This window comes from Schistocerca nitens, chromosome 1 (assembly GCF_023898315.1).
Source record: "Schistocerca nitens isolate TAMUIC-IGC-003100 chromosome 1, iqSchNite1.1, whole genome shotgun sequence".
Lineage (NCBI taxonomy): Eukaryota > Metazoa > Arthropoda > Insecta > Orthoptera > Acrididae > Schistocerca > Schistocerca nitens.
The window spans coordinates 931,134,242-931,151,430 of NC_064614.1; the positions used below are offsets into that span (position 1 = coordinate 931,134,242).

A 17,189-nucleotide genomic window follows, 5' to 3' on the forward strand; every position below is an offset into this window, starting at 1 on the left:
TTGCTATAAACAGAATCTAAATTTACAGATTTAGGTAAATATTTTCTTTGAAAAATACCATTACAATCAAGTATATATTAGCTGCCAAAAGCAGGTAAACAACAATTATTTTTTTATAACTGAGAGTATAACATTTTTTTCTTTCTAATTTACTTGATTAAATTTGGCAGCCCTATGATTTCCTTGTCTCTTGTTAATATATACGTTGACACACTCCACCCCCCACCATCTTGTAGGTTCTCCATTTTGATGGGCTCGATGGATGGATGAGTTTAAAGGCTACATTCAAATTATTCACACTTGTTCATTCATTATTGTGACTAACCGTATCACAAAAATAAAAGTATGAAAAAGACAAGATGATATTTATGATTACTTAATTAAGTATGTAGTTATTAGCACTAACAGTCAGTGTTAAATCAGTTATACTAAGAGCAATGTTAAAAATCTATAGAACAGTGTACTTTCAAAAGGAACAGTTTCATCAGTGTTGCTTTTTTGATTAGTTAAATAGTGCACTGCAATAAGCCATTTGTAAATATTCAATCATCATGTCAGACATGGTCACTGAAAATAAAATGATAACTTTGGTACTTCTTAAAATCTTCAAATATTTTTGCGGTAGCCAATGAATCATTAAACTACAGAGAAAAGTTTCTTATCTACCTGAATGATTGAGACAAATATAGCAGAAAAGTTTGCTCCAAAAATTTTGATCTCTGGGTTCACAGGAGAAAATTCAAGCCACAATACACTCTGGACTTTATATCAAATCTCTCGGAACACAGTGTGTTCCCTCAGAAACTTTCTGGAGACATAAGTGATTACTGGGAAACCTCGGTTCTCAAATTGATACTTTTCAATCGTACAACAAATTTATGATCATATTCATGAGATACCAAGCAGATGAAAACAAGACATACAGAACAAAAACATAAATAAATCACTGTCATTAAAGGTACAAATGTCTAAAATTATTTCTGTATTGAAATCCATTCAAAAACTTTTCTTAAGAATGAAATAAATTTTTAAAACCATTTGCTAAAATATCACATGACTGAATATGCTTATGTGTAAACATAAATTTCTAAGTACAACATAGGACATACAGCAAAAAGAAAGCAAAGTGTGACAAAAATAGGAAAAAACATCCTCCAGATAGATATGACTAATTGCTTATCAACTGAATGGATGAACAATCACTTGGCTATAAATTAAAATTTGAAGAGCTTATATGCTTGTGCATAAACTACATTTCTTCATTACAGGAATCACTAATCAACTTTTTTGGTTCCACCATCTCTAATGAATATTAGAATCAATCTACAGTATTACTCTACATTCCAATAATTTAATTAGTTCATTCCCAGCAACAAGTGAAAATAATCCAATGAAATGCATAAAACTTTCGCTGTTATATATACTGTGGAAAAAGATGCTAACAGACAAGATCAACTGAAGTACAAGTGTCTCAGTCCTGATTACAGACAACAAATGGTTCTGAGTAATGACAGGAGATAGTAAAATGGGGCCAACAGAAAATGTCTAAACAAGAAAGTGAATTGCAGTCATCATTAAAGAAAGTTGACAAATACATATTATCACCCTGTTGATGACATAGTCATTAGAGAGACAGACAGACAGACTATAGTAAGAGGTGAAGAAGGAGGAAGCTGTGATGACTAAATTATAGGATTAGGTTTCTGCTGCTTTTGCAAAATGCAACTTCTTTTTAATTCCTATGACTATAGCCACAAACCAAAAACTGATTATGATGAACAACAGAAAAGAAACAAAGGCAGCAAAGAGTGAAAATAAGAGAAAGAAGAAAAATAGTGAAAACAAAAAACAATATTAATTCTATAAATCACTCACCAACAGAGAGAGAAAGCATGTATTACGAATCAAAATTAGAAAGGCTTCTGCTCATTACTTTTTTTTATAAAAGATAATTGACAAAGGCAACACAAACTGTATTAGTGACATGTCAAAATGTGGCAGTGACAGATGTATCAATTTAAACTTTAAGTCAGGTGAGGATTTTTGTCACAGCAAATAACTATTTGCTTGAACTGTCTATGGTATCACCCAAAAACAATTTATCATATCTACATCTACATGATTACTCTGCAAGTTACATCTGAACATTCATCAGACGGTGCACAGAACCACTTTTAGGCTCTTTCTCGGCTGTTCCACTATCTAACATTTTATCATGATGGTCAATTCTATTACTTTTCGAGCATTTCTCATGGAGAAACAGCAGTCTGGCTGAAAGTACTTTAAAAATGGATTAAAAACAGTCTTGATTGCAATAAAACACTATATAATACAATGCTTACTGATTTTGATCAGAATGTTACCATCTTCAGGCTCTTTATACCATGATGGTAGGGGGTGGCAATGAATGGAGCAAGTATTATGACTATGAACGTTGACACCCGCTCCATTCACCACCACCACTACCTACCATCATGGTATAAAGGGCCTGAAAATTATTACATTCTGACCAGAACTGGTAACCATCGTAAATAAATGTTTTATTGTCATTATGACTATATTTAATCCACTTTTATAGTCATTTCTTCCTATGTAGGTGGGAGCTGACAAAATTTTTGGAATATGGAGGAGAAATTTGGTGAACAACATTTAGTGAAAAGATTTCACCATAATGAAGAATATGATTGTTTTAATTATTACAACCCCAATTTGCTCACCATATCAAAAACACTGGATCCTCTACTTCATGACAATATAAAATGAGTTGTCCTCCTTTGAACTTTTCTCAACGTTCTCTGTCAATCTTCCATCCTTCATAATCATGATATATGTATGGTGAATTTCATGTACAAGATGAGTTTTTTATATATACACTGCTACACATTGTTTTATATGTCCAAGTAATGTATTAAACTTACTTTGTAAGTCCAGTTGTTAGCAGCATTTGGTCTTTTATTCTAACCTAAACAATCACATGTTCATCGCTAGCATATCATCTCATAATCATCCAATAGTATCAATATGTAACTAGTTATAATTTTCCTAAGACAGATTTTGAATGACAACATTGCTTAGAGTAAAGCTGCACACACTAAACAGCTTTGCTAATGGTCTTGTTCATCTGTTTGTGCTGAATCACTACCTCCCATCCATCACGTAGCACACACAAAAAAGTACTTCCTATTGGAGAATTCCTCCAGTTTTACAATAAAACACCATGACCTGATCTCTGTAATGACACTGTTGTAATCTTGTAAAAATTCACTCAAGAGTCTTGTACAAAGTCACTCGTGAAAGAACCAGTACTATTTTGACAGTCTACGTACAATTGTTCTTCGGCAAGATAACAGAACTCTAAATGGACATGTAAACTACTTCAAATGAATAACTCAATGGATACCTACTGTCTTGCTATAACACAGAGGATAATTCATTGGTTGGAATCATCTGAAAATGAATTGCGTACAACAACAATGGATATCCTGCCTTCAAACACACACAACAAAAGTACAAAATGTTTGTTACAACACACACAGTGGTGACTCACCAACCATATCTATCAGTTTCATTTTCTGAAATTCCAGAAATCTATGGCCAAGTTATTTACAATGCCTGATTCTTTTACACACATGAACCAGAATAATTATAAGTTCTGAAACAATTATAGTTTCTTCTAAGTGCTAGCTGTAACATTTTCTAACTCTTGTTGCCCCATCTGATCCCTCTATATAATCCACCAAAAACTCTTTTATTGCTGCTTTTCCTTTCTCCCTGGTGGATACAAATTAGGTACAATGTTGTCACCTTTCCTCAATTTTCTGTATTTACTCCCACTTGCTAATTTGCTGATTCCCTTTCAAAAGCACTGAGAAAAACATTGTTTTGACCTTTCATTTTCAGTTGAATGACTTACTTCTCTGAGGTATCTGTACCTCAAATTACAGGTGCAACATGACTTTTAATAATATATTTCAACAAGAACCAACACTTTTCCTTTCTGTTTTAATTAATAGTGCTCCTAAAGTCTCCATAAATACTATGTTTTGTATTTATTATCACCATCAACAACCTGATTAATCAGCGAAGAAACTACTATTTTCAGACAGTTAACAAACCAGCGATTGCAGTACAGTATTTTCAAAACATTATTTTCGGCAGCTGTAAGACCTACTTAGGGTCTGACAGTTTTATAAGAACAAACCTTAAAATTTTATGAATACTTGTGCCATTACCACTGTGAACTACCATTGATGAAACCTGAATAACAATCTATTTTACAGATTGCACAGTTAAATAAATACATCACAACACTAACCACTTTGATTATAAATTCCACATATAACTGCATTCTGTCATCTTCTTATATCTGTTGATGTGTGCCAACAAACTTAATGCTGCACTTATAGGAAACTGAAAAGGCTTCTTATGAAACAGTCCAGTTGTGCGCAGACTAAGAATCACCATTCCACTATTTCAACCATGATCAAGCTGGGGTTCTGGGCCATCAAGCGCATTATGCTGCAATGGAAGAAAATCAGGGACTGTAGATGCTTTTTGGTTTTAAGATCTCCAGATTGACTAAAATAAATGAATTATAGCTATCCCATATTGTATTACAGTAGTTTATCTTTGAAACCTGTGGTAGGAAGTAATAGATTTGGAGCAAATGAGCTCTATTACAATGTGAAAGTAGAGTTCTGATGATATCAATGAATCTACAAAAACTGAAGTGTGCAAAGAAAAACTGCGACCATGGCAATCTAGAGCCTGTGATTCTACAATGAAAATGAACTATTTCCCTGTTGGGCCCAAAACTTGTATAAGATCACTATATTACATATTCTTTATACTTTTGACAAAATTAGCTGCAGATGTTCATTTCTTGTTGATTACCTAAGTTCACGACAAGCATGTTTTGGCATATGTATCATCATCAAATGTTTCTGTTGGTATTATATTTATACATCATTTTATTCTACATCTATGTAATAGTATTATGAGGCTTTACATTACGTTGTAATTATGTCTAGATAGGGTGATGTCCATAAACCATCTTGCAACATAAGTAATATGTTGTTATCATATGTCATCCATTTGCTTTCTACTGAAGAATAATTGTGAAACTTTGTGTTATTTTTTGACAGTAGTAAAATGACAGATTGTTGCAGTGATGCTTTATGTTTATCAGTAAATTATATCTCAGGTAGTCGGAGATGTTTTTTTGCCAGAGATATTGTGCTTTATGTAGATTGGTGATCTTAATGTTGTCTATTGTTTTTTGTTTATCATGTTGTGTTTATCGCTCTTCTTTTTCTATTATGTCAAAATTATCTGGAAAACTTTATTGACATAAAAGAAACCAAACGAAAAAAAACCATGATAAACAAAAAACAACACACAACATTACAACTGCATATCTACATAATGCACAATATCTCTCACATAAAAACTCTTCTGAATACCTAAGATATAATTTATTTTTAAATATAAAGCATCACTAGAATGATATATCATTTTACAACTGCCAAAAATTTACTCATAATTTCATTAATATTCTTCTATAGAAAGTAAATACATGACATATGTCAACAATACAGTACATAAAAGGGCTTATGTTTCATGATGATTTATGGACCTTATACCATCTAGATGTAGGTATAATGTAAGACAAAATTTCATAAAACTACTTCATAGATGTAGAATAAAATGGTATATACACATAATGCCGACAGGAACACTTGATAATGGCACATATGCCAATAGGAGCTTGTCGTGAACTTATGTAATCATCAAGAAATAAAAACCTTTTAGCCAATTTTGTCAAAAGTTTAAAGAAAATTAAAATTAAGTTTTTTACACTGCTGACACATCACAAAACAAGCATTACTTTATGCTGTTTTGTGTTTTGTTATGCCACACATTTTTATGTTGAAAGTTCATTTTTAATTTTTGCTAGCCCACTATGCCTACAATGAAATGACAAACAGTCATGAAAGGACAAATGTAGAGGTCGTATGATACTGATACATTCTCCAGAAGCTCAGCAACCTAAACTGGAAAGGCATTCTTTATTCACACCCATTAGCCACCCTTCATTTGTAAAGTGTGAGTGTTGTTTTCTAGTTTAAGTGGTGATGAGTGTGTGTAAAGCATACTATCACGTTTGTGTTCTTGATGGTGATGAAAGAAAAGGGATAGGGGTAAAAGTGGTGCTGGCACAAAAGCTACCTCTCTCAAATAATGCCAAGAGAATCACCAAGTTTAATGTTGCCATCCAACACATAACCATAAAGTTCCATGTGCCACCATGAGACACATCAAAGAGATTTGGAATTTAATCCAGAATACAGGTGCAAAGTCTAGTGAACATAAATTTTATGCCACTACTTCTCCTACTCTTGCTGACTAAATACTAGCAGTGAAAACTACTTCTTTTATGAGGATTTAAAACACCTATCTGCACTTCAGGCAACACTGCACAAGGATACATTAGCAACCTCTGCCGCCCGCGAAGTGAAAAACAAATGATAATTCCAATTATTTTCACTGCAAAGGCACTATTTCGTAATTCCATATAATTCTCCTGAAAACAGGCCAAAATGCGAATGCGCAGTTCAAAAGTAGTAGTACGTGCTTCTCAGCAGTGTTGCAAGCACACAGCAACTAAATGTAATTGATGGTCTACATTATCATAATAGATGGTTTTTGTGTTTGTTCAGTACTGAACTTTGATAAAATCTATAAATTGATATTATGAATTAAAGTAATTCAAAAACAAAATAAGAGATGACAAGGGTACAAGTGCACTTTAAAACTGACTAAATACCAAACAAGCTAACCATACTGTAATATATGGTAATGTTGGTCTTCACAGAATAAAACATCTCAACCATTTGTCTGCTAATGAATAAATAACTAAAACAAATGAGGTGAATTCGCCTAAAAACACCTCAACCATTAGTCTGCTAGTGAATAAATAACTAAACAAATAAGGTGAATGTATGATATGCAGCTCAAGATTTTGGATGTGAACAGCAACCACCATTACCGAAAAAGGTTGATATTTGGCTGACAAGTACTCTCATAGTGTCAATATATTTTTTATGTTATCATTATAACATTTTTAAGATTATTGCAAGAAATTTTCATTACTGTGTTAATTAAAATTATTTCTGTACTTTGAAATATTGTACTTATGTACACAAGTAGTACAGCAACAGGCTGACTGTGACATCTGCTGCAGAAAACTATTTACATTACACAAGCTCATTGCCAATATATTCCAGTACAAGACAGATTAGCGTGACATACAATAGTCTCACAGAAACTGAGTTCGTAAAATGCATGTCCTCACAACCAAGATTTTTTTAACAGGAAAAAAAAGGCAACCAATAAATTTCTTGTTAACCACATTGAAAAAAAAAATAACCATAATCAATAAAAGTATATTAATAAGATTGCAGATATGTAAACATATATAACAGAAGTACCTCTGGTAAGCACAGACATGAAATTTTTGACTTATGCTTACTTTAAATAAAGATCTTGCTGTAAGAAGGAAGGTTACACTTAACATTTCATTAGTGCTTGATATGGTCATTAGACTGAATCCAAGTGGAGCTAATATATTTTGGTCTTTCCAAGAAACCACCTTGCATTCATCTGTGACAATTTAAAGAAACCTCATAACACATTAATGAGGGGGGGGGGGGGTCTGATTCATTCTCTCTCTGAAAGCACATATTAAATGCTGAACTTCCGAAATAATTCATTCTGCACATGAATAAAGAAACACAATTAGTCTTGAGTAACTGACTAAAGGAAAAGCATACTCCATGTCAGAAGTCCAAAACTGCTCTTGATACATAAAAGAACATGGAATATGTTTACTTCCCTACACCCTACACATTTATGTTGAAAACACTATTCTAAAATATCCTGATTGTTTATTCATTTATCACTGTGCATATAGGCTAAATATTGGTGTAAATGTATGCGAAACAATACCTGGTATTAGAAAGTGGACACCTATTAAAGTTATAGCATGAAAAAGAGACAAGAAGCAATACATTTAACACTGCAATTAAAATCAGCAATAACAAGCACCTATAAAATGCACAGTACTTCAACGTAGAATGCAAATGAAGAACCAATGGTGATTTTTTTATAAGAGCATTTAGGTCATGGTCTAAAGCATATTTCTGTGTGGAATAATGCTTCTAATGCTGGCAACAATGTCAGATTCTATAAAGAGGCAAATAGTTAACTTTCAGACTGAAACAATCTCAATGAAGTGCTCAACAGTCAGGTCGTGATGTCATTTCATCACTGCCTAAGATCATGGAGTTGAGTGTTATGGAGTTTTTAGCACAGAAAAGTGGGCACTGTTTGTTTTGTTTAGTACTATAATTCAGTTAAAATTACCGTTTGATTGACATTTCAGTGAGTTGAGTTATGCGGGCAAGGCATCAGCCAATTACAGCTGTTTCTTGGGCTCCATAGCTTTTCTATGTTGCCTGGCCTGCAGGCATTAGCAGCAGTGCCTTACCAGCAACACAGGCTCCAAGGGATGGAAAGGACCCAGACAAGTCAGATGAGGGACCACATTTTTGATGGAAATCACTGATAAAGGATTGTTATTCCTTTAGTCAACTGGATGCCTCTGGAGCAAGCAGGCTCGTACCAGATGCATGCAGATACAAACCAAGTGACCAAGTGGAGAGCAATACATGATTACATTTGTGTGTTAATTTTCCTCTCCCCTGAGAAAGTCTCCAAACTCTGCTCTAACACATTTGACAGAACACCTCTTCCATGATATCCATCACAGGAATGTGCTACCAAAATCTTCTGATCAAGGTTACTTAATGCTATTAAGACGAAATATCATGAGGCATTTTTGCTCCACAACTGCCCTTCCCCACATTCTCCTCAACGGCACTTACAAGGGAACCTCCCCATTGCACCCCCCTCAGATTTAGTTATAAGTTGGCACAGTGGATAGGCCTTGAAAAACTGAACACAGATCAATCGAGAAAACAGGAAGAAGTTGTGTGGAACTATGAAAAAAATAAGCAAAATATACAAACTGAGTAGTCCATGGGGAAGATATACAACATCAAGGGCAATGCAAGCTTAGGAGTGCTGTGGTCCCGTGGTTAGCGTGGGAAACTGCGGAACGAGAGGTCCTTGGTTCAAGTCTTCCCTCGAGTGAAAAGTTTAATTTTTTTTATTTTCAGACAATTATTATCTGTCCGTCACTTTTTTGAAAAGAAAACCTAAATCGGGCAAGGTAGAAGAATCTTTTTACCCATTCGCCAAGTGTACAAGTTAGGTGGGTCGACAACATATTCCTGTCATGTGACGCACATGCCGTCACCAGTATCGTATAGAATATATCAGACGTGTTTTCCTGTTGAGGAATCGTTTGACCTATGACCTTGCGATCGAATGTTTTCGGTTCCCGTTGGAGAGGCACGTCCTTTCGTCCACTAATCGCATGGTTTTGCGGTGCGGTGGCAAAACACAGACACTAAACTTATTACAGTGAACAGAGATGTCAATGAACGAACGAAAAGATCATAACTTTGCGAAAATAAAAGAAGTAAACTTTTCACTCGAGGGAAGATTTGAAACAAGGACCTCTCGGTCCATAGCTGCTCACGCTAACCACGGCGCTCATGAGCTCACATTACTCTTGATGTTGCCTATCTTGCGCATGGACTACTCAGCGAACAGCCAAAATGCAGATACCTACAACCAAGTTCTCCACTGACTCAGCCACCACTGAGCATAACATGTGTCATGTTGAAGGGTGAATATGTGCAGAAGGAACAACACATCACCAGTTTCATGGTCACAGCTTGATTTCTTGAGGTGATAATTAAAACTTTACGATAACAGCTAGTGGCATCTGTTAGATTCTGAAGATGCAGAAGAAAATTGTTAGATACATGTGTACTGCTCGGCTAAAAGTATCTTGTTACCCATGATTTCAACAGAAATTTAAACCTGACTTATCCATATACAGATATGCAACTATAATCTTCTTACACAATGTATAAATTATTTTGGTCACATGTACAACTCAATAAAGAATGATAATTTAATGCTTCCCACATACCTACTGAAACTGTATGCTCAGACATCTAACTACAAGGGGACAAAATTTATAATAAACCAACATGCCAAACCTTACCCAGTAGAAACTATAGGGAGTTTTGTGGAACGAATGCTTATTTTCACTAGCAGAATTCATGCAAGATGAACTGATAATTTGAGCAAAGTGTACCTTGGTACTAGAATTAATGATTAACCTTTTTGGCCCTAATAGGAGATTATATTAAAATTAGGCTAATGTTAGCATTTCTTGTACTTTGAGTGTGGTAAAATTGTAACACAAATTTTAGAAGGGTCTCTTGTACCTGAAATGAATTATTTAAAAATATGTATAACATGAATAATAAATCATAATTCACAACTCTTCAACATTTGTTCATCAAATATGTCCAGACATATTTCTATTTTGCACATCCTTTTTTTTATCCCGTGTTCTTACTGATAATTATTTTGACTAATTCGAATCGTAAATTTGACCAGAACTATGAATCAGAGCTTTTGTAGGCAATGCTCTGCTGGCCAAGGAGGACTCAAAGTGACTTCAAGCTCAAATTTACCATAAGTTTCCCCCTATAATTTTCCAACCCCACAAAGAAACTCTTTGACTAAAAAGCCATCAACTCTAGAGGTGCATTTAGATGGTCTGCATTTAATGGCAATATTTGGCCGCAATAGTGTTGCCATCAACAATGCTGAAATGTGACTGCAATAGATGGTAATTATACAGTATGGCTTCGCTATACTGCTGATGCTGCAGGTTGTTGCCAACATATTGCTTAGGGATTACCAGTGCTGTCCAGCAAGAGTGGAGAGTATTTCATATTGCAAGGCAATATCTATCTCTGTCCTTGTGTGTAAATGCTTCTCTCTCACTTTCACCTTTGATTCCTACTTCTCTCACAGTCTAGTGTCTGAATGAAAACAAAATTGTTTCACTTTTCTTCAATTATTTGTGCATGTACATATAGCCACATATTTTGTAGCTGTTCGTTGTCAGGAATTTGTTATAGACAGCAAGGGAAGTAGACAAATGAGAGAACTATAAATTTTGCAAATGAGATTTATCTCTGACTCACACTTGATGAAAGATATAAAAAATTCTGAAGACCCCGAATCTGTGCCAAATGCAAGGCAACAAAGTTGCATAGGAAGTGCAGAAGCACTTGTGGTCTGGATTTGATGCCATGAGTTTCAGATTATTTCAAGAGGTACCTGAAGTAGGAATTGACAGTGTTAAACAGTAGCGTATGCCAGTTAACAAAAATAAAATAAAAACTATTTTTATTTAAAACTTCCTATGGTAAAATCTTTCAGGCCTTCTATCAAAGCATTGCATGTTTCTTGTACCATGAGACTTATTGACAAATAGTGAAGTTTAAAGAGATATATTATACTCCTGTCAGAATCACCAGTTGCTAAAACCTGAAGGCTGATCGCCAACCAGGTTGTAACTGATAATATATACTCTCTCATATTTGTATTGGTTTTAGCCATTCTTGGACCAATTGTTTGTATTAGATATTCAAAATGGTGTTTTGACATTCTAGTAAAATTTGGACCAGGCATGTATCCAGTATCAGTTCACTAGTTAAACTTTCTGAAGCACTGAGCTTACTTACAAAAAGTATGCATCCACGAAGCCAAATTTATCTTGTTATATCTAACTTGATACCTTGTGTGACAGAAATGCAGTGGATCCACACTTATTTCCATTAGATTACATGCATACCTTCTATGAAAATATGCAATAGTGTGGCCACTTGTAAACATTTCTGGGCTGCTGCCAGGCAGTAGTGACTGGCAGTTTAGTACATGTGCCTGCAATTCGTGTGGCCACGATATTGCCTTATATAAATCTGATGTTTATTTTATGAGTGAAAATTAATTTACAATTCTTTTTCCTTATAGATTGCAATAGTGTCTAACAGGACTCGAACTCTTGTATTTGTTGGTGTGAGGCATATTTGCTCTTGGTGGTTCAAATATATTTGGCTGTTACTCATCAAATAATTATTTTGATTTACATTTTCATTTTGCTGGTAACACATTTATTGAAAATAAATTGTGTTTTAACCTACTATACTGTTTCATTACGTAGCGTTGCTGCATTTTCTGTGTTTGTGAATAAGGGGGTAACAGCTTAGGTTTGATGTTTGGTTTTACATCATTAGTCCACATCACACTGGCAATGTCGACTTCTTTATAAATTGTGGTGAGCTGCAACTGCACTGCCAAACATAACAGGAATTTACAGTATAACAGAGTCATAATGACATAACAATGAGTTTGCAGAATCAGCGGAAACTACCAACAGGACCCCCCACCCCATACCCCACTCTCATGCGTTCGAAGTCCAGTCCAGCACAAATTTTCAACTTTCACCACTGATTTAAAGCAATCCCTTTCCCACCCAGTGTCTGTAATTCCTTTGTGTCTTTGTACTAATGCCTGAAATATGTTGAAACAACTGTGTAAAAAGCCTATAGAAAACAAGATATTTATACTATCTTGCAGGAAAAGGGATGAGTCAGCTTGATGTCCCATTAGTAGCACACTATCGGGATATTACTATAACTGCACACTAGATAAGAACAAGTGAAATGAGTAGCTGCTGAAGCAATCACCTAACATTCACCTGATGTGAACTAAGGTAGTTTAAATAATTATCACCTATAGCGTTTGAGTACTAGTGTTCCCAAATAAAAGTTTAGTGTCTCAACTACTGCTACCACATAAATGTGTTCTATTCTATATGCTGTGAACCACAAGTGGCAATGGAACATATGTCAGTGTATTGTATCCCCACTAATGAGAGACGCACAAGAGAAAAAAGAAAGTGCTACAAATTTACTTAGAAGTAGCATTACTGTTTATGAAGTAAATTTCTGAAATGTCCCACTAGGTATTAACCAGATCTTTTCTTCCATTAGTTATTAGACATCAAAGCTGAATTACAGATCTTTATAAACTTTTGTTTGCTATTAGATAAGTGAGAAGAGCTCACACTCTCAGACCATAAACTAGTACACGATTTCTTTTAAAATTATACTTACAAGGTTTCGTGAATCTATACCAAGAGCAGACAGCAGTAATTTATTTGAAGTTGACCCTGCCCATTGGTAAGACAACGCATGCGTAGTTTCTATATTTTTCAGGTGAGCCCAGATACTTTGGGAGGCTTCTAAGTAATTTGTTAGAGGAAGCCATGTCTGTTCAGTATGCTCCTCAGTGGGAGTGTCTTTGCAGCTGCGAAACAATGCTAGGATCTTGCTTTCCAACGACAGTACCACCTGGAAGAGTCAAACAACAACATATCACAAATGACGTGAATACACATGTAACTGCAAACTGCAAGTACAGATACACACATGTAGAGATATGAGAGAGAGAGAGAGAGAGAGAGAGAGAGAGAGAGAGAGAGAGAGAGAGACAGACAGAGAGAGAGAGAGAGGTGTTTTTTTTTTTTTTGTTTTTTTTTTTTGTTTTGGTTTTTGCAAGGGGGGGGGGGGGGCATCGTTAAATCACAGACAGGAAGCATATAAAGAACACTAGGTGATCAATAATATTACGTTTCACAAATAAAACTGAAACAGTTTTGAACACATCAGCAGCTCATACACTGTACACCACTCAGTTCATACATTCAAAGAGATAGAGGGGCTGGCCAGTACTTACCTCAGCTCAGTACAGCCGATAGATACACAAAAAACAGAGCCGAAAATTTACGTTCCTAGCTTTCGGAACTTTGTTCCTTCATCAGGGAGGGGAGAGGGGAAAGAAAGGGAAGAAGGGAAAGTGGATTCAGTTACAACCCAGGTTATGAAGCAACAGGGAAAGGAAAACAGGGAGGGTAGCAAGGATGGAGGCATGGTTGTCCGAGGGAAGCCCTCTGACAGCACAGTCTAAACAGCTTTGGCAACATGTGGGCCCCTCACAGAATCTTCGCTGGGAAACCCTTACACATCCCCCTATATAGTCCCAATCTCTCCCCATGTGATTTCCATATTTTTGGCCCTCTGAAGGAAATCAATTGTGGCTGTCAATTTGATTCATATGAAGAGGTACACACATTAATACCATGGTTCCACAGGCAACTGCAAACATTTTTCCATGAAGGCACTGACCACTTCGTTTCACAGTGGAATAAATGAATTAAAATTATGGTTACCACTTTTGAAGTAATAAACAGTTAATCCACTTTTTTCCATATGTCTTTTCATTTCACTGCTCCTTATCCAAGTAACACCAATGTAGAAAGATTATGTAGCAGGTTTATCATTTCGAAATATCATTTTAAAGTCAGTTGTTTATGAGAAGATCATGTTATATTTCAAGTAAGAAGCAGAAGTACCAGCACCTGTCAGAATTCGACAGCAGTAGGATTGTGGCCTATGGAGACTGCAGTTCATCATTACATGATATTGATGCTCACACTGCCCCACGACTCTCCTGCAAATACGTAATCGATGGATTCAAGATGAGCATGTCATGCAGGTTCTCAACAGCCCCATGCGACTAGCGTGCAAGAGGACAGATATACCATTAACTTGGCTGTGCAGGGTCATACTGCCATGTCATGTACCTTCAGTCAAGAAATAGGTTCACTCACAGTAAGACAAGCAACCACGTGGAGAACCATGTCTGCAGCATCACAGACTGTCTGCATTATGACCAATGTTGCAGATTTCATTTGATAGAGCAGTAGAGGTACGCATGCTGACAATGGTGTATCCGCAATTGACACTGGAAACAGGACTGGCGCCATGACATCTTTACGGAAGAGTCCCTGTTCTGCGTAAAGCATAACAATGGTGGCTTCAGGTATAACTAATGTTGCCAGATTGCATTTGGTATTGTTGTATATGGGACCCAGACCTGGTGCGATGGTTTTAGGGTGTCACTGGGTACACAACAGTATCAGCTCCAGTTCACATAGCCAGTAATTTGGACATCAGCTTTTACATTTCTGAAATGTTGAAGCTGATGGTCATGCTTATCTTCAAGGTCAGCATGGCAATTATCTATTGACAAGACTACAATAGACTACACCAGCTGGACTGTCTTGGCCTTCAACAATACAGGGTGTTCAGCTGCTGCCATAATCAGTTCATCATCCAAGTCTACCAGCCATTAAAAATATGGTCAGGAGTTGCAGAGAGGCTCGCATGACACCACTCACCAGCCATTACAATAGATTAATTCTGACATAGATCTGAAGCAGCATGAAATGACACACCAATATCTGTCATACAAGCTCAGTTCTATTCATTCCCAGCCAGGATAGACTTCTTGTTGCTGCCAAAGGTGGCAGCTCCGTATACTTAGCTTCACACCCTGTATACCCAAAATCACTGACACATTAAAGCATATATTCTTCCTACAATACTGTACAAGCACAAAAGTAAAATTTCATTATTTGATATCCTTCCCAATGTTTTAATTTTAATGACCCACAGTGTCAGTGGGAAACTATGGCTATTTGCTTAAGGGAGGAAGAGAAAGGTTGTTTATAATGTTAGTTGCTCAACATACTCATTGCTAATGATCCTCCAGTAAATATTATTTCTGTATGTAGAGATTAAAAATGGCTTGCATTTTATCTCCTACAGCAATTTAAGTTGTATATCAGTACAGAAAGCCTCCAGTGTATAGTGGATGCCAGTGAAGACACAAACCTTTAGTATAAACACAAAAGAATTTAGCAATAAGCATTTTACATCTGGTCAGGAGTGATTAGTTTGTTCAGAGTTTAGTAACAGTCACCTCAGCTTGTTCCAATGGTGAATGGAAAATAGTAGAGCAGAGACAGGCAAACCACTAACAATGCTATGATTTACAGACTGTTACAGGATATATAAAAATGAGTGCAGAATTCGGCCAGTGTTGGTCAGCAGATGATGGTGCTTTGGGGCTCATCTCTGGTGACAGATGAAATCTCTCCATCTATCCCTCCCCACTGCTACTTTTATGCCGAGATGTGATATGTGTACATCAGAGATATAATAAGCAACATCCTCCTAAACATATGAATGGGAAAACAGGGCTGAGATGCTGAGAACACTGATGAATCTTATGATTGGAAGTAATTACAGAATATTATAAATGTGATGCAAAATTGGGCTGGCATGGAGAGGGAACCTTGGAGGCTCCTCTGCATCCCTTACATCACAAGCCTGATGCTCAGCCAACTCAAGATTGTTTAGCACAGTGGTGTAATAAACAATGCCCTTCTAAACAGACAAAAGGGAGATCAAGGTGAGTAAAATATGGTAAAAAGATAAGAACAAAAATTATATTGTAAGTGAACATTTTATCCATACTAATATTATACATATGAAAGTAACTCTGCCTGTTAAGTTCTAACAACCAATGCGCTGAATCAATTTTGATAAAATTGTTTATTTAAATAGCTTGAACCCTCACGAAGAATACAAGCTGCTTTAGAAAGTGTGTAGTACAAGATGCTTATTGATTTGAAGAATATTATGTGAATTAGGGAAACATATACTCTCTAAACAAGAGATTTTCTCTGTAATTTTCAATCTTTATCATATTTGTGAAAATGATTTTATTGGTTGATATGTGCTATGGGATACAACTAAAAGTAACGAATACAATCCAGAATGAAATTTTCACTCTGCAGCGGAGTGTGCACTGATATGAAACTTCCTGGCAGATTAAAACTTCTGCCAGTACCTCGTTTCCTACCTTCCAAACTTTGCAGAAGCTCTCCTGTGAACCTTGCAGAACTAGCACTCCTGAAAGAAAGGATATTGTGGAGACATGGCTTAGCCACGGCCTTGGGGATGTTTCCAGAATGAGATGTAAAGCTGTGAGGACGGGGCGCGAGTCACGTATGGGTAGCTCAGATGGTAGAGCACTTGCCCGCGAAAGGCAAAGGTCCCGAGTTCAAGTCTCGGTCCGGCACACAGTTTTAATCTGCCAGGAAGTTTCATAAAGAATACAATGCTTGTACAATCCTTAATGTATTTAATCCATACTTCTACACTATTTGTTGCATAATGTACACATTGTATAATAGGGTCCCATAGCTACTTCAATAGCACGAC

General features: G+C 36.0%; 1 protein-coding gene across 3 annotated transcripts in view; it reads right to left on the bottom strand.

Annotated features, from left to right (window-relative positions):
* The window catches only part of LOC126193617 (aftiphilin), an 83,782-nt gene that overhangs the window by 46,455 nt on the left and 20,138 nt on the right, over positions 1 to 17,189 (bottom strand). For all 3 annotated transcript variants that reach the window (XM_049932701.1, XM_049932702.1, XM_049932703.1), the window contains exon 4: positions 13,173 to 13,409. In XM_049932701.1, coding sequence (XP_049788658.1) covers positions 13,173 to 13,409 — 237 coding nt within the window. The remainder of the gene's footprint in view (positions 1 to 13,172; positions 13,410 to 17,189) is intronic.